Source organism: Cupressus sempervirens, chromosome 4 (genome assembly GCF_028749045.1).
Source record: "Cupressus sempervirens isolate cs-2001-9-10 chromosome 4, ASM2874904v1, whole genome shotgun sequence".
In the NCBI taxonomy this organism is placed as follows: Eukaryota; Viridiplantae; Streptophyta; class Pinopsida; order Cupressales; family Cupressaceae; genus Cupressus; species Cupressus sempervirens.
This window is the reverse complement of record NC_143121.1, coordinates 743,024,230-743,050,417: the sequence shown is the minus strand read 5'-3', so window position 1 is coordinate 743,050,417 and position 26,188 is coordinate 743,024,230. Positions and strand designations below refer to the sequence as shown.

The 26,188-nt window shown below is 36.7% G+C and overlaps 1 protein-coding gene across 2 annotated transcripts in view; it reads left to right on the top strand.

The window, feature by feature from the left end:
* Positions 1 to 25,938, top strand: part of LOC149563497 (disease resistance protein L6-like) — a 39,389-nt gene extending 13,451 nt beyond the window's left edge. The window contains exons 2-4 of one of the 2 annotated variants that reach the window (XM_089826714.1): positions 22,966 to 24,899; positions 25,118 to 25,222; positions 25,585 to 25,938. In XM_089826714.1, the coding sequence (XP_089682840.1) occupies positions 22,966 to 24,899; positions 25,118 to 25,222; positions 25,585 to 25,688 (2,143 nt within the window). In that variant the 3' untranslated portion in view covers positions 25,689 to 25,938. Of the gene's footprint in view, positions 1 to 22,965; positions 24,904 to 25,117; positions 25,223 to 25,584 lie in introns of those variants that run through there. The other variant, XM_089826715.1, reaches the window with a different exon arrangement.
* The last annotated feature ends 250 nt before the right edge of the window (positions 25,939 to 26,188 follow it).

The window sequence follows — 26,188 nt, the reverse complement described above, 5'->3', positions numbered from 1 at the left end:
CGAAGTCTCCTGAAGTCTCCCCGTCTCCTAAACCAAAAAGTGAAGTCTCCCCGAAGTCTCTTGATAAAATATAAATGTAAAATATAATATTAAATAATTTTATATATTTTAGCCCTCATTTTAATGTTTTTAATGCAAAAATTAAGACCACCAACAATTTAAATGATTAAATCATTTAAAATATTTTATTTAATAAATTAATAACTTTAAAAACATTAGAAACACTTTAAAAAATTTATTTTTATTCGACAATTTAAATGATTAAATCATTTAAAATATTTTTGGAGAGTGATGATTTTTTGGAGAGCATGATAGCTGAAGACCTTGAGATGGATGATCACAACCTTGTGGAGTAGATGATAGTACCATCAACATACTAATACTAGATATATTTCTGTTTTTTGTTTATTGTACAAAGTGTTCATTTTTGTTTGCATATCGGCAATTCAACATCAAACTATACTTTTTTGAATTTAAAATTTGAATATGTAATGATAATCTCAGCGATTATCAATCTGATATGATGGTGATCATATGCAATATTTGAAAATCTTTGACTCTATGAGTCTATTTTAATTTTTAATGTGACATTGCTATTATTATTTATTTTAGTCTTACAGTATTACTATTTTCAAATTTTGTATTTACTTTTAGGATTAGACTCTTTAAACTATTAATTTTTTTTTAAAAAAAAATTTGCCATCTCCAAGTACCCCCGTCTCCTATTTGAAAAATTGCCGTATCGGTACCAATACCAGTACCGGAGACCTCGAAGTCTCCCCGTCTCCTAGTGACCTTGTCAAATAGAGAAGAACAAAACATGGACATTGGTACCAAGGCCAAAGGATAAGAATGTGATTGGAACCAAGTGGGTATTCAGAAACAAGTTAAATGAGAAAGGTGAAGTCACAAGGAACAAAGTAAGATTGGTTTGCAAGGGATATGCACAAGAGGAAGGAATTGACTATGGAGAGACATTTTCCGCAGTTGCAAGATTGGAAGGAGTAAGAATATTACTTTCATATGCTGCTTACAAAGGGTTCAAGGTATATCAATGGATGTCAAATCTATATTTTTTAGTGGAATCTTGAAAGAAGTCTACATTGAACAACCTGGAGGATTTGTTGACAAGAAGAACATGGTATGTAAGTTGCACAAAGCATTGTATGGTTTGAAACAAGCCCCTAGGGCATGGTATGAAAGGTTACGTGCATATTTGGTGAGAATTGGTTTTGCAAGAACTAATGATAATATCAATTAGTACTCAAAAAGTGAATTTGAGGATAAGATATTGTTAGCTGAAATATTTGTTGATAATATCATATTTGGAGGACATAATTTAATGTGCAAATCATTTGCTAATAAGATGAAAAAGAATTTGAGATGTCAACATTTGGAGAGATAAAATTCTTTGCTGAATTGCAAGTCTATCAAATAAAGGGGGTATATACGTTACACAATCAAAATATATCAAGGAGATATTGAAGACCTATGGAATGGAAGATTCAAGACCAATTGGAATACCTATGGTTACTCAACATAAACTTTCAAAGAATGATGGTTTTGCTGAAGTAAATCAGACATTGTACAGGTCAATGATTGAATAAATTGCAATATGTTGGTCATAGCAGACCTGACATTGCATTGGCTGTTGGAATTGTCGCAAGATTTTCTGCTAATCTTAAGGAGAATCACATGATGCCTGTGAAAAGGATATTGAGATATCTGAAAGGTACAAAAGACTATGGTTTGTGGTATAAGAAGAATGACAAGTTTGAGCTGAAAATTTATATAGATGTTGATTGGGCTGAAAACATTGATGATAGAAAGAGTACAAGTATAGGAGCTTTCTTCCTAGGTAGGGGATTGATTTAATGGACAAGCAAGAAGCAAAATTGTATTTCACAATTCATTGCAAAAGCTAAATATGTTGTTGCATTATTTAATTGCTCAAACATAGTATGGATCAAACAATTGTTAGAAGGTATGAAGGAAGAGACTATTGAACATGTGGTAATATATTGTGATAACACAAGTGCTACAAACATATGCAAGAACTCTGTGATGCACACAAAGACAAAGCACATTGCAATCAAGTATCATTACTTAGGAGAATTAGTGCAAGACAAAGAAGTAAGATTGAAATATGTGAACACAAAGGAACAAATAGCTAATATATTCACTAATGCATTACCCAAAGATTCATTTGTGTATCTAAGAGGTAAGATAGGGGTTATTCCCCTATCTAAAGCAAACTAAGAAGAGATGCATCATTGCATCAGTTGTTATGATCAGAATATCTTACAGAGTGATGCAAGAGATCACAATTTAGGAGCTGCCTACAATTGTGAAAAGAAAGACAGTTGTATGCATTGATGAAGTTGCAAGTGGCACATGGTGATATAGTCAAGGACAAAGATAAACAAAGATAAAGAGAGAGATGTGGATACAATGTCTTTAGCATTGTTGTCAAAGAGGGAGATGAATGTCAAGTTACCATCCCATATGAGAGATATGTCCAAGAGGGAGTCAATATGATTGGTATTACAATGAAGAATCTCAATTTGTATCATAGAGGGAGAAGTGAAAATTAAGTGCAAAGAGGGAGCATATCAGAGATTGCATGGATATGAATTAGAATGAAAATAAGGATATTAATGAAGATCTAATATAGAACACAAAGGGAGTTGAGAGTGAAAATCCAGAGAACACTTTTGCCATTGCATGGTAACTAAAGTGTTGCCATCAATGTCAAAGAGGGAGATTGTTGGCAATACAATTGGAACAATTATTATGTTGTCATGAATGTCAAACCTTACTGGTAAGACATTTGTTAATAGTGTAGAGTGCCATATCGGCTGATTGATGGAGAGGATTTGAAAAGAGAGATAACAAGATAAACTAGTAAAGTGGTTGAGTAAAGAGGAGTAAGTATGATGGAACTACAAAGGGCATTTGATCAGTTAGTACTTGAGAAGATAATGTGTTGTTTGATCATTGTATTAAGTGGAGAAGAAAGGCGAGTTGTAGTGTACAACAAATGATTGATAGAAGTCAAGAAGTTGAGTAAAACACTAAGCTTGACCGAGTGACAAGTTACTAGGTAAATGAAGATGTGAAGCATTACCGAGTATATGATTAAGGAACTTAAGTATCAACCAAGTAGTGGTAATGATTGAGAAACGTGAAGGGAAATTGAAGTAACGATTGAGCACAGAGATGGCCGAGCGAGCCAGATCAGTAGTGATTGAGCTAAAGAACATAGTGATGACCAAGTGCAACAATTTAAAAGTTTGTGAAAGATTCAAGATTTGAGGCCGACATAGTTGAATTTATAGAATAGTCAAAATGCATTGAAGATGAGGATTGATAAGCTGGCATATTTAATGCATGAATTGAATTGGTTAAGCGATCTAAGGCAAAGATTCAATTTGAAGTTTCCAAAAATTTCAAGGAAAGAAGGATAAAATGATAAGCCCCAAGATTTACGGTTATGTTTAAGCGGCAAAAGATTAAACCTGTCTATTTAAGGAGGCATATGAGGTGTTTTACAATGTTAGTTGGCTAGCGAATTTGTGAAGAAGTGAAAGAACAGAGTTGTAGAGGAAAAGTGAGAAGTTGGTTATAATGAGATTGCTTGAAGTGTTGCCAAGTAGATCAAAGATGGAGAATGTGATGAAGACCAGTCAATGAACTAGGAATGAGCCGAATAGAGATCTGAACATTGCAACTGAGCTGAATTTTATTAGATCAATCTAGTTGTTACTTTCTAGCCATTGTGGCAGTAAAATCCTTTAATCAAGGTTGATGTATCAATCATATTGTAAATCCTTTAATCAATGTGACATTCTGATGAGATGTTTTCAAGACCTCTAACAAGGTCACTCCTAACAGGGTGATTAAATCCTTTAACAGGGCCACACCTAATAGTGTGTTTTGTAACCTTTAACAGAGTTGGCTCTTAACTGAACTCACGTCAAAAGAGTGAAAAAGTAGTAGCATGTTACTTGTTGATTTTTCCCAAATTGGGTTTCTATGTTAAATCCTGGTATCGTACTTGTGTGAATTTTGTTTTCATGTTTCACGCTATTTATTGTTATATGTTTCTATAATTCAGCATACACAAAAACAGAGAGTTAAGTGTTGATATGAATAAGTTGGATTACTTATGATTTGATATATTAGCCAAGTGGATTTATGAGTTTGTTAAAAGTTGTTAAAAGTTGAATTAGTACATCTGGACTTGAGGGTAACTAATTCATCTCCTCTCTTGGTTATTCTAATCATTATAACACTGACAATGATCATTTTGCCTTTTCGCATATTTATCTAGCTCCCTGCTCCAAAACTGTGATGATCATTAATGCACTGCAAACCCTTGTCGCCATTTCGAGGCACATTTCAAACAACTCTTGCGATTTGGTGAAAAATAGCCATTTTCCACTATAACTTTTACATGCTCCTTGAAACCTCAAAAATCACAAATTCGCAAGGTCATATCAACATCCCTTGCAAAAACTCGTAATTTTCCAAGACTTCTTATGCTCTTCACCCGAAGTCGTGAATTCGCATGGCCTAGATGCAACCTACTCCAAAATGGTGACAAATCGTGTTTTTGGACCATGGTAAGCTTCTTCCCTTTGATTTGGCTAAATTTTGCCATCTCGCACCATGTTCTACTTTAGGCTTGCGAAATCCAAATTTTGTTGTTTTACAAGCCTCTCATACATGTCCTTTCGAAATAGCGAAAAATGAAATTTAACATCAAATTTCATCATAAAATTGAAGGTTCCACCACTTTAGACGAACAAAATAGGAGAAGAATTTTCACACAGAAACTTTGAAATTTGTTGAGTTGAGAGTAGAAAATTTAGCTTTAGATGTTGGAAGAAAAAATATTGAAATGACAGGTTGGAAAGTGCAAGATTTTGGAGTGTGGCACGCTGAGTAAAGCTTGATGAGCACAACACTTGGTTTCTGGCACTGAGAACTGAGCATGGAATTTGTGCCAAGCTAGTGTTGAAGGAGAAAGAGGGCACTAAGGTTGGGGCCAAACTATGTGGATGTTTCAACAAATCCGAGTTTCTTGTAAGTGTTGGTAGGTAGGCCTTTAGGCTTTGAAATTGATTAGGAATAAATAAATCTTTTTTCAATAGTGGTTGTAATAAACATGTTCTGCTTGTTTAATACCAAAGAAATGTGCAAAATTATTGGGCTATGTTGGGCTACTAGTGAATCTATTATGTTGATCACTAGCTATGTCCTTCCAAGCTAGAAAGTAGGTCAAGCTTTGTAAATTTGCATGTTGAACAGTAAAGTGAAAGATGAATAGGAAGAGTAGAAGTTGATAAGAGACCAAAAATATGACATAAATCCGAAATTGGTTATGAAATTAGAAGATGTGCCTAATTTCTAAGTGCCCTAGGAGAAAAGTACTAAAGGCAAGCTAAGTTGTCGATTCAGGTTCAAGGACTAATTTGGGTTCGAGAATCCGATTTGTGGATTAGTGATTTTTTTCCTATTATGATTCATAAGGATTCGCGTGTGTGTATGCATTAAGTATTTAAAAAAAAGAGAATTATACGTAATTATAACACTAAATCATTTCATAGTATTGATCAATGCCAAATGTCAAAGATAAACATTATGATTCTAAATAAAATCATCACATTGAATTACTGAATTACAAAATATATGTATTGCTCATTAATATTTGAAATGTGATTCAATATTCATGAATCATGAAAGTGTTCATCAATCATCAAATGAATTATCAAAAATATGTGGATCATTGGGGTCTTGAGTAGTTGCAAGTGGTAGATCATCATCATCATTGTAACCAAAACCGGTTCCATAACTACTAGAGGGTGTTGCGTCATCCTCATCATTATCCAGATCAAGTAAAGTGGCTCTAACAAGATCCTAAATAGTCATATCCTAGTCAGTAGACTCAGGTGCGACATCCTAAAGCTTCTTTGCCCGCTTCTTGTATTTTATATCCTTACGTGTTGAGGGTGCAAGTTGTTGTGAACAAACACCAAGTCTTTTTTTTTTCCCCAATCGGTTACGCTTCACTAAGTCGATAAAGAAGCATGTACTCCAATTCTACTCAACCACAAAAGATCTCACAACCATGTTTTGTAACCTTTAACATGGTTAGCTCTTAACCGAGCTCACTTTAGAAGAGTCAAAAAGTGGTAGCATGTTACTTGGTGGGTTTTCCCAAATTGGGTTTCCATGTTAAATCCTGGTGTCATACTTGTATAAATGTTGTTTTCATGTTTCATGCTATTTACTGTTATATGTTTCTTCAATTCGGCATACACTAAAACAAAGAGTTAAGTGTTGATATGAATAAGTTGGATTACAGATGATTTGCTATATTGGTTGAGTGGATTTATGAGTTTGTTTAAAGTTGTTATAAGTTGAATTGGTACATGTGGACCTGAGGATAACTGACTCATTCCCCCTCTTAGTTATTCTAATCATCCTAACACTAACAACGGTCATTTCACCTTTTCACATGCTTATTTGGCTCCCTTCTCCTAAACTACGATGATCATTAATTCATTGCAAACCCTTTTCACCATTTCGAGGCACATTTCAAACAACTCTTGCGATTTGGTGAAAAATCGCCTTTTTGCACTATACCTTTTGCATGCTCCTCAAAACCTCAAAAAATCGTCAGTTCACAAGGTCATATCAACATCCCTCGTGAAATCCCAAAAATTCGTAATTTTGCAAGACTTGTTATGCTCTTCACCCAAAGTTGTGACTTTGCATGGCCTATATGCAACCTCCTCTGAAATAGCGACAAATCACGTTTTTGGACCATGTTACGCTTCTTCCTTGTGATTTGGCAAAATTTCGCCATTCGCATCACCTTCTAAACTAGACTTGTGAAATCCAAACTTTTGTTGTTTTGCAAGCCTCTCATACATGTCTTTCGAAATAGCAAAAAATAAAGTTTAAAATCAAATTTCATCATAAAATTTAAGGTTACACCACTTTAGACGAACAAAATAGGAGAAGAGTTTTCACATAGAAACTTTGAAATTTGTTGAGTTGAGAGCAGAAAATCTAGCTCTAGATGTTGGAAGAAAAAATATTGAAATGGTAGGTTGGAAAGTGCAAGGCTTTGGAGTGTGGCAGGCTAAGGAGTAAAGCTTGATGAGCACAACACTCGGGTGCGTGGAACTGAGAACTGATCATGGAATTTGTGCCAAGCTAGTGTTCAAGGAGAAAGAGGGCACTGAGTTTGGGGCCAAACTATGTGGATGTTGTTTCAACAAATCTGAGTTTCTTGTAAGTGTTGGCAGGTAGGCCTTTAGGGTTTGAAATTGATTAGGAATAAATAAATCTTTTTTCAATAGAGTGGTTGTAATAAACATGTTCTGCTTGTTTAATACCAAAGAAATGTGCAAAATTATTGGGTTGTGTTGGGCTGCTAGTGAATCTATTATGTTGATCACTGGCTATGTCCTTCCAAGCTAGAAAGTAGGTCAAGCTTTGTAAATTTGCATATGTTGAACAGTAAAGTGAAAGATGAATAGGAAGAGAGGAAGTTGATAAGAGACTAAAAATCTAACATAAATCCAAAATTGGTTATGAAATTAGAAGATGTGCCTAATTTCTAAGTGCCCTAGGAGAAAAGGACTAAAGGCAAGCTAAGTTGCTGATTCAGGTTCAAGGATGTCATGTCCCCAAATTTGAATGTAATAGTTACATTAAATTAATTAATTAGCTGGTTCCAGAATATAAATAATATAGAAAAAGGACCTTTAGTTAGTTACTTTAATTAATTAATATGGGCCCAAGTTATTATTTGTATTTGTGGTTTCAATTGATTTAATATATCTCGGACCTATTTTTATTTTAGTTTTCATTGGTAAGTTCTACCGTCGGCTATCTTTGTACACCCTCATAATGGTTTTCCCCGATTTGTATTTAAGCACGGCTTGTATATAGTTGTAGGTATGCATTCTGATTATTTATTTTGTATTGCGAATTCCCATTGGTATTCTCTGTTGTTCGCCATTTAGGAAGTGAAAGATCTTCCCTACTTGGCTTATTTGGATTCTGTGGGATTCAACCTTCACCCTATTCCATTGCATGTAATACTTTGCTCGGATCTGGCAAATCGGAGCACCATCTTATTGCAAACATTAATTGAAGGATATTCGTGTTCAATCTCCATTCTTGTTTGGTTTATTGATGAATTCAGATCTATAAATTTATGGTTGCATAACTCAACATTCCTCCTCTATTTGTGCACCATCCATCCCCCACGTCACGAAGTGCATCTTCCGTACTCCAACCGTACGACTTGGACAACTTCGTAACTTACTGCTACTTGTCTTCTCCCCACATTGTACAACCGTTGCACCTCCATCTTGTATGGCCATAGTGACATTCGACCATATGGCCACCACACTACCATGCGACCTCCAAGGGAGAACCGTACAAGCTTCAAGCATCCACCATGCAGTCACTTACACTACTGTACGATCTTCAAGAGAACACTGTACCACCTTCAGGCCTACACTGTACGGCCATACACTCTACTGTATGACCATCAAGATAATACCGTACTACCTGAAACACTAGCCACCCCAAGCACTGAGGGAGAACTACCTGAAGCACTGGCCACCTGAAGCACTAAGGGAGAACTACCTGAAGCATTGATCGAAGCACTGACTTGAAGCACTGGCCACCTGAAGCATTGACCTGTAGCATTGACTGAAGCACTGGCCACTCGAAGCACTGACTTGAAGCATTGACTTGAAGCACTGACCTGAAGCACTGACTCGAAGCACTGACCTGAAGCATTGACTTGAAGCACTGGCCACTCGAAGCACTAAGGGAGAACTACCTGAAGCACTGACCTGAAGCATTGGCTACCAAAAGCATTGAGGGATACTACTTGGAGCACCCAACTAGATTACTTGAAGCACACGACAAGACTATGTAAAGCATACTACAGGACTTCATAAGGAAACTCTAGAACAAAACATTACAAAGGAAAAATTTGGGTTCGAGAATCTGATTCGTGGATTAGTGATTTTTTCTCATTATGATTGATAAGGATTCGTGTGTGTGTATGCATTATATATTCAAAAAAATAAGAGAATTATACATAGTTATAACACTAAATCATTTCATAGTATAAATCTGTGATGTTTGATCATTGATGAATGCCAAATGTCAAAGATAAACATTATAATTCTAAAGAAAATCATCACATTGAATTAGTGAATTACAAAATATACTTATAGCTCACTAATGTTTGAAACGTGATTCAATATTCATGAATCATGAAAGTGTTCGTCAATCATCAAATGGATTATCAAAAAAATGCGGATCACTGGGGTCTTGGGTACTTGCAAGTGGTAGATCATCATCATCATTGGAACCAAAACTGGTTCCACAACTACTACAGTGTGTTGTGTCATCCTCATCATCATCTAGATCAAGTAAAGTGGCTCTAGCAAGATTTTAAATAGTCATATCCTAGTTAGTAGACTCGGGTGCCACATCGCAAAGCTTCTCTGCCCACTTCTTGTATTTTATATCCTTACGTGTTGAGGGCGCAAGTTATTGTGAACAAATCGGTTACACTTCACTGAGTGGATAAAGCAATATGTACTCCAAGTCCGCTCAATGATAGAGGATATCACAATCTAGAGAGAAAACAAACAAAATTAAAATTGAAAAATACAAGATAAAATCAAGAGTTTTAAGTGTTAAATTCTACATCACAAGTGGCCAAAAAAAGCACTAAAAATCATACTTGTTATAGGATCTTAATTGCAAGAGGCTGGAGATATACATAATCTTTCCTAGGAAGGTTCCACCATGTAATACTCCATTCTACTTTGGTCATTCACAACAATAGGGTCTACATCTTTTCTTGAGATGAATAATCCAAATTGCGTCCTAACATTTGCCCTCACCCCTGGATCACTGAAGTTTCTACTAAATGCCCTTTTATACCCACTAGGAACCTCAACATCTCTGTATGGTGCCATCCTACCGAGAATACCAAGTGCCTTTGGGCTATATTACTTGGGAGATAGAGCATAAGCTAGGAGATGCAAAGGTGTAGTTATCTTGTTCCAATAGTGAAGAGTAATTGCTTCCACCTTTTTGTATAAGGTATCCTCAAGATTATTCTCTTTCTTGTGTATGATCTAGGATATGAATAACAAATGATTTTCATGTAAGTTACCTTGATGTAAGTATGTTAACCAAGGTCACCGGGAGACGGGGAGACTTCGAGGTCTCCGGTACTGGTATTGGTACCAGTACGGCAATTTTTCAAATAGGAGACGGGGGTACTTGGAGATGGCAATTTTTTTTTAATAATTTTTTTAATAGTTTAAAGAGTCTATTACTAAAAATAAATACAAAATTTGAAAATAGTAATACTGTAAGACTAAAGTAAATAATAATAGTAATGTCACATTAAAAATTAAAATAGACTCATAGAGTCAAAGATTTCAAAACTCACATGATCACAATATTGTATCTCATAGACATATTTGTTTTTCGAATATTGCATATGATCACCATCATATCAGATTGATAATTGCTGAGATTATCATTACATATTCAAATTTTAAATTCAAAAAAGTATAGTTTGATGCTGAATTGCTGATATGCAAACAAAATGAACACTTTGTACAATAAACAAAAAACAGAAATATATCTAGTATTAGTATGTCGATGGTACTATCATCTACTCCACAAGGTTGTGATCATCCATCTCAAGGTCTTCAGCTATCATACTCTCCAAAAAATCATCACTCTCCAAAAATATTTTAAATGATTTAATCATTTAAAATTGTTGACTAAAAATAATTTTTTAAAAGTGTTTCTAATGTTTTTAAAGTTATTAATTTATTAAATAAAATATTTTAAATGATTTAATCATTTAAATTGTCGGTGGTCTTAATTTTTATATTAAAAACATTAAAATGAGTGCTAAAATATATAAAATTATTTAATATTATATTTTACATTTATATTTTACCAGGAGACTTCGGGGAGACTTCACTTTTTGGATTAGGAGACGGGGAGACTTTAGGAGACTTCCTCACAACCTTTTTTGAGGTCTCCGGAGACGCGAACAGTCTCCAAGACACGACTTTTAGGGGGGAGACGGGTCTCGCGGTAACCATGATGTTAAGTATTTTTTCTAATTTAACTCTCTTTCAATAAACAAGGATAGAGGATTGTATTATAACTTAACCAATTTTACTTTTGCGAGCATGGTGTCCATAGCATCATAGATGTCCTCCAAGCATGGCTGATCAATGTCAAGATACTTAAGTATAAACACGATAGGCTCAATGAATCCCAATATGTAATCCGCATGAGCCCAACAATCATCATCCAATATCATTGCCTTCATCTTTTGGGCCCTTATTGTATTGAATTGCTTCCAAATGTCCCATTGATTGCTAAAAAACCATTTGTGACAATGCATCCTTGACCCTCACAAGTTTCCTAAGGATGATTTTGTGTGATGCAAAGTGGGTTTCAGCTGCCTAAAAACATGTTAATAGTAAATTAGTACACATTTAATTATGTAAAACATAACATAAAATGATAAATCATAAATGAAACTAAATAAATCAAATTTTAAAATTTTACCTTAAATAAATTAAAAATTAAAATTTACCTTCAATAATTCCAATTTTGAGAAAGGTCTGAAAATTGCTTGTGACGTACGGCGGTTTGTCCTAAACATTTGAATCTCCTCACCCTCATAAATTTTTTTCACCCATTCTATTTGGGTGCTGATTGCTTGCATCACCAAATTGACGGAATGGACTATGCATTGTGTCCAAAAGATATGATCATATCTAGTCTCTACAAAAGCACCTACAGCCCTATATAATTTTGCATTGTCCGTAATTACTTGGACAACATTATCACTACACATTGCCTCTATGGAATAAATGAGAATCCAGGCAATAAACTTTGCATCTTTTACAACCCCCGAATAGTCAACTGCCTTCAAAAACACTGTCCCTTTGGGGGACACAACTATAACATTGATCAAGGGATAGTTTTTGCAATCCTTCCATCCATTAGAGATAATAGACACACCTGTCTGAACCCAAGAATCTCTTATTAGTTTTAGTTGGTCTTTACATTTTTTTCTCATTATGCAATAAGATGGTGCACACCTTTTCATATCCAAGGCCTTGGTAACCAAAAGGTGCATTGTTTATTGCTCGCACCATCTCCCTTCAATAAGGTGATCTTGCTAAGTTGAATGGAACACCATTCATAGAGGCAAGGTCCAATTTTTTCATCAAGAATACTCAACTTATTTTGAAATGCCTTATTTAATGGGCCTCTCTTGTGGATGACGATTTGTGGTTCTTCTACATCATCATCATCCGTAGAAGGCATAGACAAGAAGGGATGTTTAGAGGCTTGGTGAATGGGTGGTGTCATTGTTTTTGGTTTTCGACTATAAGCACCTTGTTTCCCTTTTGTAACTAATTATTGGTAATGGTTTACGGATGTGATAGCAAGAGCAAGAACCTTGTTTTGCAACTTTTTCTTTCTCATCTTGATGATGAATCGCATAGTGTGATTCGAAATGTTGATGGTAAAATACTCAACACAATCTAATCTAGAAATCATTACCAATAATTCTCAATATTTTCTTGTTCTTTTACGAATGCTGCTATTTGCCTAGGTGGCAACCCCTTCTTATCTAGCCCCTCACACGTATTAATCCCTCTATCCTCAGGGCTCAAAAAATGAAGTTTGACTCAGGAGTAGGAGCTTCTATATTGTGCATTGCAAAAATTAAATTTCCAAATAAACCCCCCATCTCCAATACATTGAGAAATTCTTGTAGTGTGTCTCTATAAGGGAGACCCTTTATCAATTTTAAATGGTTGAGATCCTGTTACAAGCTTGGGTTGCCATTACACCAAAAGATCAACTTGTTAATGCTTCATACAACCACTAGATTTGTAGAACAAAAGAGGCCGTTAAGTCGTGCCACAGATCCTGAAGGGGAACATTGGTGGTTAGTCCAACAATCCCCCCCTCAATGTTACCCTACGAGATTTGAATTTGTGACCAAGCTCTGATACCATTTGTTACAAGCTAGGGTTGCTGTTGCACCAAAAGATTGACCTATCGATGGCCGATACAACCACTAGACTTATAGAGCACATGAGGCAGCTAAGCCATATCACAAATCTCAAAGGGAAATGTTAGCAGTTAGTCCAACAGATCCCTCCCCACTCATTGAGCATTGACTACTCATTATTGCAATCAATAAGAAAAATGAAATAAAAACATACTTCAAAACTTAAGCAAAAACTTTGAAAGAACTTGAAACAAACTATGAAGAAACTAAATAATATGGTTGAAATGCATACCTTCAACACTCAAATCTGCCTTTTGTAAGTTATTTGTCACTCCACAATCGATCTCCTTCGAATACAATCATATTGACTTCAAATTTGCAAGATGGAGAGAGCAAAATGAGACAGAAATTGAGTGATGAAATGTGTTTGTTAAGACCAAATAAGGGTCGTTTTAGGGTGAGAACAAAAAAAACAATAAATAATTTCTTTTCCAAGGTTTGGGCCCACTTCTTATGTTTTGCCCCATGTGGCACGGGGATTTGCATGGATCTGCACTAGATTCCCCCAGGTTTGTGGAGATTCTCAACTGGTCTGACCTGAATCCACACAATGGGTTCACCCAAATTCATGGTCCACGGATCTGGTTGGATTCAGAGTCAAGTCTGGACCCTGTGCAGACCTGAGACATACTGGTTCATGGGTCAGTCTTGCAAATCCAGTAACATAGAAGGAAATATGTATAGATAACTCCAAGTGCTTTGAGAGGGTGAAAGAAAACATTTGATATTGAGTGCAAATATTAGTGAAACATGTCATAATAGTTGTGATTGCCCTACAAGGATGAAAGGAATATTTTTAATGTCCCCCATGACAAGAAAATGAATAAGTTAATAGATTTTATAAATGAAAATGTGATATCCCCTGATAAAGAAACAAAAAAAATGTCCCAGAGCTCAGTCCATTGAATCATTTTTTTATTTTTATACAATAAAGCATAAATAATTGAGTAGGAAACTAAACAATAGGAAAACCATAGAAACAAAGCAAACACATTACGAAGTATCATTATGAGTTCTCCCTAATAAAATTGAGACTACAAGAGTGTAACATGGAGTGAAGATTATTATGTTTGTCTACATCCAAAAAATGTAGGGAACATTGGCTCAAACACTAGACAAAATAAAAGATCCAATGTTCTGCATGTTGAAGTGCAATGCAAAATAAATCATTCAAGGTCACCGACTTCTAAACACTGAATTTTGAAACCCATCAGAAAATAAAGAAAACCATGGATACCAGAAATATTTTGATTGATCAGCATTGCTGGAGTGCAATGCAAAATAAAATGTTTAAGGTCACCGATTTCTAAACACTGAATTTCTAAACCCATTGGAAAACAAAGAAAACCATGGATACCAGAGATATTCTGATTGATTAGCAACTGAGTTGATGTTTCATATATTTGGGCTGCCTCTCAGAAGCCTCAAAAAGAATTAATTTTTTTATAATAAGAAGAAGAAGGTACCTGTCAAGATTTCGAATAAATCTTACTATATCGATAAAGATCTCTATTTCAATTGCAATTTGACAATATTATAACCTTTATAGATTTCATGCTTCTCACTAATAGACTATAGTCTACTTTTGCCTTTAACACATACTGTGAAAGAACACTTGCCATTGCTTTACAAGCAGTTGATTAGAGACCAAAAAACGTTGTGTATGTTAAAGGCTAAAGCTATCATCTGCATGAAATGCTTTTATCAAACTACATCCTTGAGTGAAATTTCCAAGCATTCCACCTTTATAATTACTATGTTGACATGAATTTCTCAGCTGCTCCAGTAATCTGCCTAATGTAGACATCATCTCAAAATGCACACCATTCTGTATATCAGTTTTTATAATAGGCTCAGCATCAGAAGTGTCAATTTTGTCGTCAATCTGCTCAGCTTTACATGATATTGATTGTTTATAATATAGAAATGGTTTTGAGTGAAAAAACATTCAAGAGAATACTTCTAAGGTCGTTTTCTTTGAGATGCTCTAAAATATACAAACAAGAAAAATGCCCTTCTTATCCATGCCAAAAGATATATCCTTTACCTTTTTCTGCACCATAATTAATTGATTAAGAAATCTGCATTCTGGACCACATTCTACTAAGTCATCAATCGAAGGAAAGAAAAGGAAAGGAAAGGTCCCTTTATAGTCCATGCTACCAGCCATTTGTTTTTGGGTCTACATATGGTGATGGCAATATGGGACTACTCCCCACTCTTTGTGAGAGGCACCTAATTGTGCTACAAATGAGGCGTACATACCCTACCCCCCAGTGGGATTTGAACTTGTGACATTGCATGAAAATGTTGCTAAAATGTTTTCGATCAATTACCTTCAGGAATACTGCCTAAACTTATTTTCAGATCAAGCATTCAATCTAAAACACTCATTTTTGAGGTTGTTATGACAGACACAACATTGGAAATCTGATTGTCAATATTGTCTATTAGTGATGTGTGTTTTCAGCTTAAAATTAGTGCTGAATCAAACAAATGTAAATAGAGAACCATCATTAACTTCTTAGGTCTTTGCATGCAAATCGATTGAATATAGGAAATTGCATTTACGAGCAGTTAAAAACTAGTGGTGGAGGACTTGCTTGCTGTTTGAGAGGATGTTAATCCACTCGATGTCATTCTGAATATATCAGCCCTTCTACAGCCTACACAAGGTTCAACTTTGATACTCACAAGAGTTAAAACCAAACAACATTTTTTTCTCTCTCAAGACTAATAGATAACCTGAAGGACCTGGGTTTTCTATTTTACAAAATCCTGCAAGGAAAAACATTTCGGTCTCAACAGCTGTCTTTAATCATATTACAGATTTAGATGAATTTTAATTGGACACTTAATTTTGTTGAGCAGTTATATAATTGCATATATGACATATACAGCTAGGGTCGAATGTCGTTTAAAGCTCACCTAATCTCCATACTCTATAATCACCAATCCATACACTAAATAAGTTCATCACGAAGACCTGTGGTTGTTATAGGATGTTGGAGAAAAGTAAATGGCAGAGATAAACATGATGCAAGGAGGGGGTTTTACTTTTGGACTTGATGTAGGAGCATCCTAGGCTTGCTGCAATCCTGCATGTTGGAGTGTTTTGACCTTGGAGTTAGGGGACTCAGTCAAAGAAAGAGTTGTGGCTCGGTCATTACTAAGTAGTTTTTGGTAGCTGTGTTAATTGAGGTGCTTGGTTCGAGTAGCATTACTTGGTCATCTCTTGGCAGTTCTTGGTTGAGAACTCGGTGGATGAATGGACTCGGCGATCTTGGAGGTGCTCGGTTGTCGAAAGAGCTCGGCATAGCTTGGGACACTCGGTCATTGAAGGAGCTCGGTGAAGCTTGGTTACAGTGTTTCCCGAGTTGCTCAGTCTGTGAAGGTGTTGCTCGACATACTGCGGGAGCTCATTTATGCTTGGTGAGATGCTAATACTTGGCATGGTTTCTTTGATGTTTGGTTTGGTCTTGGTTTTGTGTTAACCAAGTTGTTTGTGGGCTGACTTGAGCAGTTAATTTGGGTTATAGGTATTTAATATGTGTTGCAGCCGACTTGTGGCATGCATAGGCATTTAATGCAAGGGTTTATTTAATTTGTAATATACGAGGCTGACCTGTGGCTTAGTTGGGTATAAGTAAGGGGTCTTGTGGAGTCTTTAGTGATAATCATCCAGCTTGGAGAAGAGGATGAAGTAGAGCGAACTTTGAGAAGGGCTAGTAGTTGAAGCTTGGGAAACAAGGAGATTGCTTGGTGGGCTTGCGAGCACAAGTTTAGATCTTCCTTGGAGGTTTCTACTAGAGTGTGGTTCTGGACTAGCTAGGGTTTGGGTTGGATCTTGAGGGATCTTGCAAAACTTTGATTGTAATTGCTATTATATATGGCTGTAAACAAAAAGACCTTACAACACGACACATTGCATGTAATCAGTTATTTAATGAATAAAGTGTTGTGAATTTGTGTTAGATCTTATATCTTGTGTTGTGTTTCCGTTGTGTGGTTATTTGCTGGGGGCTAGGACATCTCCTTTGTAGATTCTCTTGCCTTGCACTGTGTTAGATGGTATTAGAGTGAAGGTTTTCCTGAGTGTGTAGACAGATCACCGAAGGTGAGGTAGTTTGCACCAGGACCTAGGGTGAAGTTTATCGGATTGAAGGTTGGATCTAGCTGATTTGTTGTGGAGGGTTTGCAAAATATTGGAAGATGCCTCCAAGACAATTGGACCCTAGGGCAATTGAAGATCTCTGTGATGTTGTGGAAGCGAGTATCTCAGAGAAGATTAAAGCATAATTCAAATTTGATGATCACTGAGATCATAAGTGCTATAGGCAGTGTACCTAGGCATGCAAGTACTAAAGATGGTTGTGAGGAAGTTGCTGAAGACTTTGAGATAGTTGGATTGAGTGGTGAGGATAAAACTGCTTGTGTAGAGAGACCTATGGGAGATAGGGCTGGTCAGTTTGCTACACCCGGATCTCAGTTGAAGCTGAAGCATAAGATGGAGGTTCATAATTTTTAAGGTACTTTGAATCCTTAAGACCTGATTGATTGGATTGGCGAATTGGAAGACTACTTTGAGCTAGAGAATATTGTAGATCCGCTCAGAGTGAGGTTGGCACAAACTAAGCTGAAGGGACATGTTGCTTTTTGGTGGAAGGAATTATAGTGAGATAGAGAAGAGGAAGGTGAAATGAAGATCACTAGATGGAGATTGATGGTGATTAAACTGAAGACTAAGTTCATTCCTCCGGATTATGAACTTGAGTTGTTTAAGAAGTTGCAGAATCTGAAGTAGAAAGATATGATTGTGAAAGATTATACAGAAGAATTCTACAAGTTGACTATTTGTTCTGGACATAGAGAATTGTCTAAGGTGAAGGTGGCTAGATATATTAATGGTTTGAGACTCAATAGTCAGGATGAGGTTGGTATGCTAAATATTGCTTTGGTTGAGGATGCTTATTAGTATGCCCTAATGACAGAAGACAAGTTGAAGGGGAAGAATCAAGGTAGTTTCCAAGGGAAGGAGAAGCAGGACTACTCGACAAAAGCTAAACCAAGTGCAAAAGATTAACTAAAACTTGTTAATCAGAAGAGAAGGATAGGTAGAGGTGAGTTTAAGGGTATCTGTTTCATATGTCATGAAGAAGAACATAGAGCTTATGAATGTCCTAAGGCTGGTGACAAAAGAGTTGCTATTGTGAATGAGGCTGAAAACCATATTAGTGAGCTTGAGCAAGGAGAGAATTTACTAGCTTGGTGAGTATTGGTTGGTCACAAGATACTGGAATCTTGTCAGAGGAGTAATTTGTTCAGGACTCGTAAGTCTGGTGGTCAAGTTTGCAATGTGATTGTGGATAGTGGTAGTACTAACAACCTTGTTGCTCATGAGATGGTTCAAAAACTTGGTTTGAGAAGAGTGAGACATCCTTGTCCTTATAGGATTGGTTGGTCGCAAAATGAACATGCTTTAGAAGTGAGGGAGCAATGTCTTGTTGATTTTAAGATTGGGCAGTATAAGGATCAAGTGTTGTGTGATATTGTGGACATGAGTAGTTGTCACATATTACTTGGTAGACCTTGGTAGTATGATTGCAAGGCTATGCATGATTGTGTCAAGAATATGATCACTATTATGAAAGGTGGCAGGAAGCATTCCCTAATTCCTTTGTAGAATGAAGAGATCTGTAGGAGGAACCAAGTATTGGCAGTCGAGTTGAGCTGAAGGATTCTGAGAGGGTTAAAGATCAACATGAAAAGTAGACCTGTAGCACACCGAGGATGGATGTGAAGAAGCAAAAGTGAAACAAGGAAAAGAGTGTACAAGTTGAGGACTTGGAGGACATGTATGTGAAGAACCAGTTTGGGATTTATGTGTTGAATCCTAAAAGATTTTCTTTTAGCTACTGACAACATCTTTTCGAACCTAGGGTGTTTGATGTAGGAGCATCCTAGGCTTGTTGGCAATCCTGCATGTTGGAGTGTTTTGACCTTGGAGTTAGGGGAATCAGTCAAAGGAAGAGGTGTGGCTTGGTCATTACTGAGTAGTTTCTGTAGGAGGAACCTGAGTATTGGTAGTCGAGTTGAGCTGAAGGATTCTGAGAGGGTTAGAGATCAACATGGAAAGTAGACCTGTAGCACACCGAGGATGGATGTGAAGAAGCAAAAGTGAAACAAGGATGGGATTTATGTGTTGAATCTTAAAAGATTTTCTTTTAGCTACTGAGAACATTTTTTCGAACCTGGGGTGTCTGATGTAGGAGCATCCTAGGCTTGTTGGCAATCCTGCATGTTGGAGTGTTTTGACCTTGGAGTTAGGGGAATCGGTCAAAGGAAGAGGTGTGGCTTGGTCATTACTGAGTAGTTTCTGGTTGTTGTGTTAACCAGGGTGCTCAGTTAGAGTAGCATTACTCGGTCATCTCTTGGTAGTTCTTGGTTGAGAACTCAGTGGATGTTTGGGCTCGGTGATCCTGGAGGTGCTCGATTGTCGAAGGAGCTCGACATAGCTTGGAGCACTCGGTTGTCGAAGGAGCTCGGTGAAGCTTGGTTCTAGTGTTTCCCAATTTGCTCGGTCTGTGAAGGTGTTGCTCGACATGTACTACGGGAGCTCGGTTATGCCTGGTGAGATGTTGATACTCGGCATGGTTTCTTTGATGCTCGGTTTGGTCTTGGTTTTGTGTTAACCAAGTTGTTTGTGGGCCAACTTGAGCAATTAATTTGGGTTGTAGGTATTTAATATGTGTTGCAGCCAACTTGTGGCTTGCATGGGCATTTAACGCAAGGGTTTATTTAATTGTAACATTTTAGGCCAACATGTGGCTTAGTTGGGTATAAGGGGTCTTGTGGAGTCTTTAGTGATAATCATCCAGCTTGGAGAAGAGGATGAAGTAGAGGAGCGAACTTTGAGAAGGGCTAGTAGTTGAGGCTTGGCAAACAAGGAGATTGCTTGGTGGACTTGCGAGAACAAGTTTAGATCTTCCTTGGAGGTTTCTACCAGAGTGTGGTTTTGGACTAGCCAGGGTTTGGGTTGGATCTTGAGGGATCTTGCAGAACTGTTATTGTATTTGGCCATTAACGGGAAGGCTTTACAGCTCGACACATTGTATTTAATCAATTATTTTATGAATAAGGTGTTGTGAATTGGTATTAGATTTTGTATCTTGTTTTGTGTTTCCGCTGTGTGGTTATTTGCTGGGGGCTAGGACATCTCCTTTGGGGATTCTCCTACCTTGCACTGTGTCAAGACTTCACTCAATGAGTTTTATTACTGATAGTTTTCTATTTTTAATACAGTATGACAGTATCCATAGTCAGATTGGAAAGCTAAAAAGAATTTGAAAACCTAGATGTGAACCCTATCTCGAATCTACCTCAAAGATGAACCGCACTTTCTTCCGATTCACCAAGTAGAACCTAAAGGTTTTCGTCCTTGGGATCCTAAATAGAAGTTGGAGTGTCCTCAAATTCTCCAAGAGAAATCAGAAATAAAATCCCATAATCCAAGCATGCCAAATGAATCTCCAATCCTTCCTTTAATGCATCCAATTGTGACTCTTTAGCTTCATCGTTTCGTCCTCTTCTCACTTCGTCTCTTCCTTTTTTAGTTAGAAAATGATCCCTTTTAAATAACTTACATAGCTCCAAAATTCACATTTTTAAATATTTGATGAAGTGGACTTTGAAATTTCCAGATGTCCCAAAAAGAGGACATTACATAGGGTTCCGCTCATAATACTCTTTAGTTTTCATCGAAATTTGACAATTTCAATTTGCATTTTTCCAACTATAACTGGCCATATAGTTTCAAGGCAAGCAAAGAACAAAGCACATGCATTGTTTTGGTCTGATGCTTGGGATGACAACCCTCCCATTTTATCCATTTACCCTCATCTTCAGGGTCTGTGTTATTCTTTTCTTCTTGTCGGATGGGATAAAATGACACATTATAAGACTCTTTATTAGTTGGGTCTTGTTGTCGGATATAGATGGAAGTACTCTTCAGAGTGGCTTCCTAGGGGCTCAGAGGCGGACTGCTAGGAGTTTTCTAGGATTTTGGCTTCTAGGCAGTGTTGTTTTTTGTTGGGGCCAAATGTTTTGGCTTGGGGTGGTACCCTATCTGGTAAATATTTTGTTTATGTTGGGTACCAAGAGATTACTAGACAACTGTTAGGGGATGCCGAGGGCCTTTGGTGGAAACAAGTTTGGAATAAGTTTTCTTGGTCCAAATGTCATTTCTTCATGTGGCTGGTGGCTCACAACCGATGTCTTACATGGGATAATCTTTGCAAATGTGGATTTTAGGGCTCATCTTTTTGTGTGCTATGTGGTAATGAGAGGAGTCTATCTCTCATCTCTTCTTCCATTGTTCTTTTTCTACCTAGTTTTGACATCTTTGGTGGAGTGCTTGGGGTTGCTCTTGTTGGCATGCTTCTTCCTTGCTCAAGTTTTGGGATCACTTGGGGAGTGCCCCCTCCAAGGCTTCACCTCTTCAAGTTGCATGGATTGCTGGCCCCTCTTTTATTCTTTGGTATATCTGGTTGGAGAGAAACTGGTGAATCTTTCAGGATGTCCGAATTGGAGTCATGCATCTTTGGTGGAAGATTTTCCACTCTCTTTAGGAAACTATTTAGGCTAAGTGTAAGTTAGATGGAGGTATGGATCTTGGTGATCTTGCTATTTGCAGTCGCCTTAACTATCATTTTTTAGGATGAGTTCTCAGGGGTTGCAGGTCAATGGTTCCATAATGTTCCAAACCATCCTAGACGTCAGGCGAAGCGACTGGTGAACCGTGTGGGTCATTGATCGCTTGCTCTGCATGGAGTTCTTAAAGTCAACACTGATAGTTCTTCTTAGGGGAATCTAGGTCCTGCTGTCATTGGGGGTGTGGCTCGATGCAACTCTAGAGAAGTTCAATTTCTTTTCTCAGTGCATAAGGGTTGGCATACTAACAATCTCATGGAGGCCCTAGCTATTTTATATTTTGAGAAGCGATGCTATTTGAGGGGATGGCGCAAGCTTATCTGTGAATCTGACTCTCAAGTGGTGGTGAATTTGCTTACTTCACAGTTGCTTGAGGATGTTAGTTGGCAAATGGCTTTTGTTGTTAATCAAACTCTTCTCTTTTGTACTTCTCTAGAGTCTGTTAGTTTTAATTACATTCCCCGAGAATGGAACAGAGCTATTGATTGTTTGGCCAAATGGGCTTCTGATCATGTTCAGGATTGGAATATTGTGGATAGGGGGCAGCTACTCTTGGATCTGTCTCGTGAGTTAGATGACCTTGTTGTCAGGATAGAGCTCCTTGTTGGGCTCTCCTTTTTGTTTCTCTTTTTATCTTAATAAATTTTTGGCCCTATTTTAGTATGTATAGATCATACTCCATTGATAACAATTTTTATTTAAGATTATATAGATCACTCTTGCTTTCTTTCTGGATGAGAATCTACACAGTCAAATTCAAAAAAATCGGCAATCAAATTTAATAATGAAATTCAGCAATTAAAGTATTTAAGATTTCTGTATTAATTATATTTGTTGATTTACTTCCAATTTTTTTATTTTTCCAATAAATATTATATTTTAAAATTATTATTTGTTCTTTTCATTAAGAAATAATCACATGTACCAATGGAACACTACCTTACCAGAAATATTATGAAGAATATTTTTGCTGGGCAGATGGTATCTGTATAAAACACACTTCCTAATTGCATTGACATTTGTGCAAGATAGAAACTTAATAGATTATTCTGTTTCTTTGTTTTATGCATATGCAGCTTCGAAGCTCAGCTAGTGAAGAAGGTGGTGAATGACATAATAAAGACACTGGATAGGGTACCATTACAAGTTGCCAGATACCCAGTAGGATTGGAAGCCATGAAATTGGCTCTCATTCAGAAACTGAATCTCAATTTAGACGAACCTGCGGCTAAACTTGGAATCTGTGGCATAGGTGGCATTGGGAAGACCACAGTTGCAAAGGCCTTGTACAATGGAGTTCACAGTTATTTTGTTGCTGCTTCGTTTGTATTTAATGTTCGCTCCACTTGCCTTAAAAAGCTGCAAGCACAAATTCTCAAAGATTTGGTCAACTATGAGGAAGATCTGTGCAGTGTGGAAAAGGGCATATCTTTGTTGAGAGATCGTTTGGGAGGATTCCATGCCCTTGTCATTTTGGATGACGTGGATGATCGTGCTCAACTGGATGCCTTGGCGGACTGGCTGTACCCTGGCTGCCACTTAGTCATAACTTCACGAGATCGACACATTCTGAATGCTGCCCACATTCCATCTGAATGCATTCATGAGATAACTGGATTGGGGGAAAGTGAAGGTCTCCAATTGTTTAGTTGGCATGCCTTCCTTAGATCATCCCCTGTTCCCCGTTTTGAAGAGCTCTCCAAAAGAATAGTGAAGGCTTGCAAGGGCCACCCTCTTTCTCTTGAGGTCATTGGCGCTTTCTTGTATGATAAACAGGATGAAAATGACATTGATTGCTGGAATGAAACTCTTGAAAACATTTCAGCGAATAGAGACATATTTAAAACACTCTACATCAGTTATAGTGGTCTCAGTGCTGAGGAGAAAGAGATATTGCTAGACATTTCTTGTTTTTTCATTGGAGAAAGCACAACTTCTCCCATTCTTTTCTGGAAATCAATGTACAAGAATGTGTGCATTTCTATCACTAATCTTTCTATGAAGCTGCTGATAAAGATAGACGATAAAGGTGTGTTTGACATGCATGACCTCATAAGAGATATGGGGCGAACCATTTCTGAAGAAGAGCAAACTCGGCAATGGCAAACTGCTCAGACAAGTAGCTCACTTGACAATATTAGCAATATCAATGTCTCTCGTCTTCGTCTCTGTAAAAGTGATTCACAGTGTCTTAAAAAGTTGTGCACACCTACCCATCGGTATCTTCATTTGGAGCATATGCACATAGAAGATGGCATATACAGTCTTCCTCCAAGTTTGAGATGGCTAAAGGTCGATTCTTGTTCCTTTCCAAGCATGATGCAGAGTTTGAACTTGTTTAAGAACTTAATTTTAGCAACGAAGAAGAAATCTACCTCTGCTATGGGCAGCAATACATCACAATTGATGATCATGGACTTGATCAACTGCAGATCCTTACAAAACCTCCCTGAAATCATTGGACATTTCTCCCATTTGCAGTCCTTGAATTTGTCTGGATGTCAGAAGTTAGACTGTCTTCCAAAGACCATTTCGAATCTCTCTGAACTGGTATATTTGAACTTGTGTTACTGTGAAAAATTGAGATACCTTCCTGATGGCATTGGAAACTTGTCAGAGCTGGAGTACTTGAACTTAACTTGTTGTAAAATCTTAATTGAACTTCCAGACAGCATTGGCAAGCTATCACAGTTGAAGCATTTAAGTCTAAGCTGGTGTCAGAAATTGAAGAGTCTTCCAGAAAGCATTGGCAAGTTGTCAAAGCTGGAAAGGTTGGATATGCTGAGTTGTTATTCTGCATGGAAGTCAATTCCTCACGACATTTTGATCCAATCAAAACTAAGCCTTTTAGGATTACCTCCTGAGGTAGACAACTGGCGGCAGAATCTAATAGCCCAAGGATGTGTAAGAGAGAATGAAGATCAAATGGAGGAGCGCACTACTCAAGAGTCCAGTCTACTTTCTAGAGAAGCCATGGCGGAATTCTGGGCAATATTGGCCCCTGAATGTGGTAAGTAAGTACACTATATTCAATTTGATTCGTTTTCCTTTATCTTCATGAAACAGTATACCTCATGCTCCTAATCATATTTATAATATTATTATGAATGATGGATTTTGGTCTAAATCTTGAAACCTTATTATTATTATGCTCCTAATGTTAAGCAAACCTTACACTGCAATCATTTATCAGTTATGAGAAAATAACATTTTTTTCCTTCAATTCAGATAAATTAGAGTCCAAGCTCACAAAGATCAGATTCTTTCCTGGGAAAAATTCTTTTCAAAATAGATCAAGACTCCAACTCAAGTTGCCAGGCAAGGCATCAAAAGGTAACATTTACATAATGGAAGTTGAGGCTTCCTTGCTATAATTTATCTAGTATTTTGTTGGATTCAAATCAGTGCTGCTAGAAGATTGAAATACAATAGAGGATTCATTAGAAGTATTTGTTCTGCAGTCCATATTTATAAAGGTCGGAAGCAATTGCATGATACCAATGCCTTAAGCTTTATAGAAATTGTAGATAATAATTATAAAGCCGAAGGTCCTAATCATTTATATAGTAATATGAATAGTGGAACTTAATTTAAATCTCTAGGCTAATTTTCATATCCAATCTTAAACATTGATTAGACTTAAAAGTTCTTTTACAAATAGTAATTATTCCAAGGCAATTTCTTTGTAAATGCAGAAAAGTTAGATTTCACCCACCCCATGGATACGAGGAGTGCCACAACTTTTTCAACAGACAAATCATCTATATTTAGGGAGATGAGGAGTTACTCTGGGATATGAATGGCAACCCTCGTTTCTTGAAATAAACAAAGACTTAACAAAAGTTACTTGGCAAATTAATAAAGGTAACAAAAATATCAGTCATCTTGTCATCCTTCTTAATACACTGTAGTTTACAATGTTATAATAAAAAACGCAGTTGTCTTGCCATCGTTCTTTATGCATTGTATTTTACAATGTTGCGATCTCAATGGCGACAAATCAGTGCTATTACTTTGACAATTCAATGGAAAATGGAAAACATTAATTAGAGGTAAGTATTTTTTATATATTTCTGTAAAATATTATCAATTAATAAGTATGATTTATTTTTGTAACAAGCTAAATTATGATATTATAATTTGAATTTAATTGAGTAGTCTTTGAGTCAAATTCATTGATCTATGAATTAATGAGTTTGAATAAAAAATTACACATTTGAATTTTGATAGTAATATCACAACAATTATCTAATTTATTTATACATTCTTTTTCCTTTCATTAATATTTTAAAACATATA